This window comes from Sinocyclocheilus rhinocerous, unplaced genomic scaffold, assembly GCF_001515625.1.
Source record: "Sinocyclocheilus rhinocerous isolate Xijiao unplaced genomic scaffold, SAMN03320098_v1.1 scaffold392, whole genome shotgun sequence".
NCBI lineage: Eukaryota > Metazoa > Chordata > Actinopteri > Cypriniformes > Cyprinidae > Sinocyclocheilus > Sinocyclocheilus rhinocerous.
The window spans coordinates 902,790-910,381 of NW_015638990.1; the positions used below are offsets into that span (position 1 = coordinate 902,790).

At 34.2% G+C, this 7,592-nt stretch overlaps 1 protein-coding gene across 1 annotated transcript in view; it reads right to left on the reverse strand.

Moving 5' to 3' along the window:
* LOC107750858 (prolyl 4-hydroxylase subunit alpha-1-like) overlaps positions 1-7,592 on the reverse strand; it is a 14,307-nt gene that overhangs the window by 2,111 nt on the left and 4,604 nt on the right. The window contains exons 6-14 of the mRNA XM_016566407.1: positions 7,046-7,285; positions 6,016-6,230; positions 5,743-5,919; positions 5,380-5,450; positions 2,870-2,969; positions 2,685-2,738; positions 1,613-1,678; positions 1,343-1,411; positions 160-256 (exon numbers count right to left, since the gene is read on the reverse strand). Coding sequence (XP_016421893.1) covers positions 160-256; positions 1,343-1,411; positions 1,613-1,678; positions 2,685-2,738; positions 2,870-2,969; positions 5,380-5,450; positions 5,743-5,919; positions 6,016-6,230; positions 7,046-7,285 — 1,089 coding nt within the window. The remainder of the gene's footprint in view (positions 1-159; positions 257-1,342; positions 1,412-1,612; positions 1,679-2,684; positions 2,739-2,869; positions 2,970-5,379; positions 5,451-5,742; positions 5,920-6,015; positions 6,231-7,045; positions 7,286-7,592) is intronic.

The window sequence follows — 7,592 nt, forward strand, 5'->3', positions numbered from 1 at the left end:
TCCATTTGTTCGATACTGGAGAGAAAAAAAAAAAAAAGAGAGAGAATAAAACAAGTGAGAAAAGTTTGTTACAGATGTGGTTGGCCAAACGTTTACATTTCCAAACTCGCATATTATTAAGAGAATAATACATAAATGTCATATTTACTACAGACTCACCCCATTTATTGCCTACTAATACTGGACAGGCAGCATGTCTTGTGCTGTAGTCTCCTTCTCCACTGGCAAAAAGGTTATACCAGAATACTGCAGTACCCTGAAAAATAACAATCAAAGAAGAGAGTGAATATTAAAATGAATGTTTTCATTTTAATCAATGTTTTCAAACTAGTTTACAGATTATGAAAAATGATTCATTATTAGTGCATACCTGTCAATATTTGGGTACCAAAATACGGGAGGGGGGGTCGGAGTCAAAAGTAAAAATTTTTATATTATATTATATTATTTTTATATTAATTTTAACAATTATTATCAAACAATTATAATAATTTAGTAAAATAAATATATCTTCGTGTAGGCTATATCTTTAGATTATTATAATTCATTATCTTCTTGTCGATCCACCCGTTCACATTTACAACTGCGTGTTTTCTGCATAGAAATAAGGGTCGTTTTTGGCTTTGGTTTTGGCTTTGGTCTAAACAAAAAGCATAAGGGCTTATTGAAAAATGCAAATTCATTCTCTGCCAGCAGGTGGCGCTTTTCGACAGGAATATAGCCGTTTTCCCGGTAACCGCAGTAAACAAAGCAGGGCAGCACCTGACTTTGAAAATTGCAGCGCTCATATTTAATCAATTAAATAGCCTTTTGAAGTGTAAGCTATATCTCATTTTACATGTAAATATACATTTACATGTATATTCAGTTTTTTTTCACTGGAGCACCACCCGAGTCTTCTCCTCCCATTTCTACCAGTGATCATTGTTTCCTTCCCGCGGTACTACCTGCGCACATATCAATAGCAACACTGGGCTGTAGGTTGCCAAGTTGAGGGGACAAATGGGTTTAAATTTGTATGCGTCGACTGTGTGAGAAAGATGCGTTTCATACAAGATCTGGCAACTGGACAACCTTGAAATTTGTTGTCGTGATTATTCATATAATGAGGTTTGGCCCTCATTATATGAATTACGGAAGTACGGAAGTTTTACCGGAAGCGAATGTAGCAAACATATAAAATACGCCCAGTGGGATTTTTTTATAGAAAGATTAAAAATACGGGAGAAATACAGGAAAATTTTTAAACAGGATGATAGCGGGATAGAATGGTAAAATACGGGAAAATCCCGGGAAAAACGGGAGGGTTGACAGGTAGGCTATGTGTTAGTGGTGTTTTCACCTTTTTAGGCCACACTGCTGCTCCAACATCTGGGAAGACTGTAGCGCCCCCTGCTGACACGTCACTCATCTGCAACACATCAAAAGTAATGATAGTACAGTGTATCTATAATGCTGTATTACTTTTACATTTTATTGCAGGCATTTTAACAAGCATATTTAGTTGAAATCAGACACGTGATAAATCATTCTGAAGACCATAAAATGGTGAAAGTAATGATTGACAGTGTGTTATATAGTGTATGTGTGCATGTGAAGACAGGTTACTCACATAAAAGAGCCAAGTGGCAATTCTGTTTCCTGTTCCCAGTTCTTTAAAGGCATCTGGTTCATCTTTCTGTATGAATTAAAAAACGCAGTGTGAAAAAATTCAATATATGCTTACACTACCGTTCAAAAGTTTGGAGTCTGAAATATTTGTAAATATTTTTGAAAAAAGCTCACTTATACTCACGAAGGCTGCATTTATTCAATCAAAAATACAGCAAAAACTGTAATATTGTGAAAGATTTTTACAATTTAAAATAGCTATTTTCGATTACTATTTAAAATTAAATTTATTCCTGTGATGGCAAAGCTGAATTTTCAGTAGCCATTACTCTTCAGTGTTACATCTGACATGATCCTTCAGAAATCATTCTAATATGCTGATTTGGTGCTCAAGAAACATTTCTTATGATTATCAGTGTTAAAAACAGTTCTGTGGAAATCGTGATACATTTCAGGATACTCTGATGTAAAGAAAGTTAAAAAGAAACAAACAAAAAAACAGACTACCGTTCAAAAGTTTGGAGTCTGAAATATTTTTTTATATTTTTGAAAAAAGGCTCTTATACTCACGAAGGCTGCATTTATTCAATCAAAAATACAGCAAAAACTGTAATATTGTGAAAGATTTTTACAATTTAAAATAGCTATTTTCGATTACTATTTAAAATTAAATTTATTCCTGTGATGGCAAAGCTGAATTTTCAGTAGCCATTACTCTTCAGTGTCACATCTGACATGATCCTTCAGAAATCATTCTAATATGCTGATTTGGTGCTCAAGAAACATTTCTTATGATTATCAGTGTTAAAAACAGTTCTGTGGAAATCGTGATACATTTCAGGATACTCTGATGTAAAGAAAGTTAAAAAGAAACAAACAAAAAAACAGCATTTGTTTTATAATAGTAATCTTTCATAACATTATAAATCAATTTAAGGTGTCCTTGCTGAATAAAAGTATTATTTTCGTAAAAAAAAAAACGTACTGACCAGACTTTTGAACGGTAATGTATATAAACAATATAATAATGCTATGTTGATTGTCTTTTTATCTATGAAAGGACAGGAACTCACTCTTCCAAAGTCAAAATGAGGCTCGTACTGACCACCAACTCCATAATTTGCAACCTTAGATGAAAAACATTGATTATGACAACCTTTTCAACAAAGCAATATTACAATGGCTGGATTCTTGTTACATGAATGTGCCACCAGACTAAAAGCATCTTATTGACTGATCATGTGAAAGCCCTTCTTACCTGCAGCTCTTCTGCTGTGTCCATTTCCAGGCCTGTTACATCCTCGATACGTTGGTTAATCTTTTCAATCGTAGAATGCTCATATTCATACAGCCAAGCACTAGAATGAGGAAAAGAGAGTGGAAGTTGAACAAAAAAAAGTTAAATGAATACAATAGCAGTTAATATGACATTACATATAATAAACAGACCACATGCCACAACATGCACATGAAAGATTTTCAGACGTTTTCACATCATGTTTATGGTGAAAAGATTTCTAATGTGGAATAAAATGATTGTATTTTATTTAGCTATGAATGTGAAAATGTCTGATTGTGAGAGAGAGAGAGAGAGAGAGAGAGAGAGAGAGACAGGCCCCTTAGCTACTGCAAATCAACTAAAACATTAATCTTAACCATGTTTTCCCCAAAATGACACCTGCAACACTGATTAAATAAATTAATTAATTACATTTCATACACATTACTGTTCAAAAGTTTGGGATGAGTGAGATTTTTTTAAAAAGTTTTTCAACAGTCATATTGTGAAATATTATTCCAATTTAAAATGCATGTTTTCTATTTTAATATATTTTATAATGCAATTTATTCCTGTGATGCAAAGCTGAATTACCGGTACTCTAGACTTCAGTGTCACATGATCGATCAGAAATCATTATAATATGCTAATATGGTGATCAAGAATTTATTTGAAACGGAAATCTTTTGTAACATTATAAATGTATTTACTGTCACTTTTGATTAATTTAACTTTTTTTTTTCAAAAGACTCTTACTAACCCAAACTTTTGAACGGTAGTGTATATATCATTTATTTTAATATATGCATTCCCTCTACAGAGCATTAGTGGTCTTAAACTCACAATCTGACACATTCATAGCTTTTGGTGTGAAAGGAATCTTCGAGTATTCCAGCGACTCCACCCAGTCTGCCCATGCTGAGACGTGTGTTCTCAAACACTCATAATAACTAGGATACGTTCAACCACTCTGGTGTGGGTGGAAATGTGAGTGAGACAACAGAACTATGTATAGCTCTATTAAAAAAGATATTTAAGTCCACAGACTCAAACGGCTTGTCATGTGGAAACTCAAGGCACTGTTCTGTACGTGTGCGTGCACAATTATTTATTTAACAATTCTCAAATATTTCAGATAGTCAAAATATTAAGGGCACTATAGTAGAAGAGAGACTCCAACAACTGTTGCCTGTGGAACTTTCTACGGCTAATTTATAGCCAAGTAAAGGTTGGATTTTTGGGCTTAATCCAGTACCAGAAGTTCAGAACACGCTGTGAATCTACATTTCAAAGGGGGCTCTCTAGAGATGATGATCAGATGATGATGATTTTGGATAGGATGGTTTGACCTTTTGATCCCTTACCTCTTGGAGACTCTGTAATGGGCAGTGGTCAGTTTTCCCGTATTGGGATCGTGCACAGTGGCTCGCTTTAGCTATTCACCATTACACAAAGCAAAGAGGAGAGAGAGAGCAAAGGTTGGAAGAAGAGCAAGAACATACAAAAACATGGACAAAGAAAGTGCAAATAAAAAAAGGAAGACAAGAGAAAAGGAGAGAGAAAGAGAAAGGGAGAGAGGTCACTTTAGTGTCATTTTCTGAACTGAAGCCATGTAAAGAACAGGGACAGAACTGTACACCAGCAGCGATTAGGGCTGCACGATTATGACAAAAATCATAACTGTCGATTATTCCCTTGAAATTGTAATTGCGATTATTAATTACGATTATCGCAATGGGAAAAACCCTTAAGATAACATGTAGAAAAAAAGAAAAAAAAGCATCTTAAGCACGCAGAATAACATAAGTGGACTTTGAACATTTAATTGCCGCTTTGAATGATTACATAATTGTGGCATCCATAATTGTAATCGCGATTAGAAATTCAATTAATTGTGCAGCCCTAGCAGCGATGCAAAAGTTTCAATAATTTTGACCCCTCAAGTCAAAGTTATTAGCATACATTAATATATAAATTACTAATCCTAAACTTTCAAACTGTAATTTCAAATCACTCTGTCCCAGTCCAAGCCCTCCGCACAGACAACATAATGACTACTGCAAGAAAAAGTAACAAAGTAGAGCATTTCTTACTCTTTCTTTCTTTCTTTTATCCAGCACCATGTGACAAAAGACAGCAAAGCAGGGTGGACAACTCCTCAGCATGAACGCAATATCTAGTGTGTGTTATTTAAAGTCTCAGCTAGTTCCTGTCAACATGATAAGACATTTTAGATTCTAGATTTCAGTATGCTATTAAACAAAACTTTTTTAAAGAAAATAAAATATAATTTTAATTATTTATAATTTAAACATTATTTTTAGTTATCTAATGCAAATTTAAATAGCAATTAATTGAACAATTGTGATTTCGGATTTACTATGTTTTGCATTGTTTCTGCTAAGGAGTTCTCAGATTCTACGGGTCGGATAGGGCACGAGGGTTCGTTTTGTTGCCGGTGTTCTAGACTCGCACACTGATTGCCTTACCTCTTACTGATCCTGTATGGGGCGGTCTCAAGCACGCCCGTGATGGGATTGGATATAGTAGCCCTACGGAGCTGAGGTGCCAGATAAGAATTACACACAGGCTCCTGCACACCACTTCCAACCCTCAGTCATATTTACAAAAAACCTAAACCCTAAAACCCTAAAAAGGATTTTACGCTGTTGTTGCTCACATATATATATATAAGACACTGTCTGGAAAATTTATAATCAAACATGTATAATAAAATATATATTTATAATTGATTGAAAATGTCATTATTTGTTTTATTTGTTTAAATTTTTTATAAAAAATAAAAAAAACACTCTGCAAACTTCAGCATAACTTCAGAAAGCACCACTCACTCTGGGTTTTGCCAACTCCTTCACTGTCTTGATCTCACTGTCAGAGATGATGTCATGATAACGGACAATACGTGGGCGGTCCCATTCATCTTCCTGCTTTACCGGAGCCAAAAGCAACCACGGGTTGTGGTTGTTGTCAAAGTAACGGCAAAACAGTCGGCTCTGTCTGCGGGGTGTCTGCAGATAAAGCAATCAAAAGAATTTGAGAGAAAATGTAAAACATGTAAAAAAAAAAAAAAAAAATAGAATTCATGTTTAAAATCTTCTGCTCACCATTTTGACTCCCTCTCCTCGGCACAGCATTTCATATTTCTTCCTCTCTGGCAGAGGGTCTTTGGACCGTTTCCTCTGAGCGTCACGTTTGTCCAGCACTTTCTTTTCTCTTTTTTTATCTTCCTGTTCCTTCTTCTCGGCCTCTGCCTTTCTCTGCTTCTCCAGCTGGAACTCAAAGTACTTTAGGTTCCCATTGGCCCTCTGGTGATTCGGGTCTGAGATTCACACACACAAACAAGTTAGGAAAAACATATTTTAGTGCCATCAGTCATCATTTCCATGTCGTGTATGTTCATTGTTTCTATCGTTGTCCTTACTAACCCATATATGTCATTTCAATCATTCATTCATTCTAATTAAAGTTCCAGTCATCAACACCCCATGCAAGGTTATTTTCTATATAGGTAAAGGCACAGGTCCTATCTACTCAAAATAAACTAAAAATCAAAAAGATATATACAAAAATTCTGTCTGTTCCCTAAAAGCCAATAATAATTAAACTAAACAAAAAATAAGCATTAAAAAATAAAACTCATTTTAAATTAGTTTAAAATGCTACATTTTAAATACAATAGACATCACAGCATTACAATAATGTATAATATGAAACATTAATATTCATTTTAAGATTTTCTGAAGACTAAATTTGCCCAGTGCTGTTATTGTTAACTATGAAAAATCATTTTCATTAAATAGATATGAAATAAAAAAAATAAATCAAATCAAATATAAATATTAAATGGAAAACTTAAACTAAAAAATGAAAATAAGAATGCTGCCTTGGCAACTAATTGAAATAAAGAAGTTTAAGTACAAAAATTACTCAAATGAAAACGGACATAAAAATGAATGTAAAAAACTAATTTAAAAAAAATGGCAAAAGCACATAACAAAAGTATTAAAACTAAAATCTTAATAAAAAACAAAAAATATAAAATAAAAATATTTAATTATTTTAAACATTTTATGAAGTATATAAATAATATTAAAAGAACAAATGTAATTAAATGATTAGTTAGATTTTTTTTACCCAGTTTCAGCATCCTCTTGGTGAGCTCCAGGGCTCGCTCTAGTTCCCCCTGCTGGTAGATGGCATAATTCAGGTAGTCCATGACTGTGACCTTTTCTATGGTGGATTCCTCGCCTTCATCCAGCTGTGTGAGGGCCTGAGCCATCCAGAGCTCTGTGTGATAGTAATCTGCCTCAGAGTAAGCAATCTTCCCCAGTTCAAAGCAGTCGGCCACTGTCATCCGGCTCTTGTGCACAACACCTGAGGTTACACCAGTAAAAAGACACAAAAACAAATGGTCTCAATAATTAAATGTCATATATTGACCTGCGTTGTTCTAGGTATCATGAAACTAATATGATTATGATGTTATTTTTAAAGGGGTCATATGATGCGATTTCAAGTTTTCCTTTCTCTTTGGAGTGTTACAAGTTCTTGGTGCATAAAGAAGATCTGTAAAGTTGCAAAGAACCAAATATTCAAATGTGTGCAGCAAATTTTATGGAGGACTGTTTCTTGATCTTGGGAGAGTAGACTACAATGACGGCTGTTCTGACTCACAGACTGT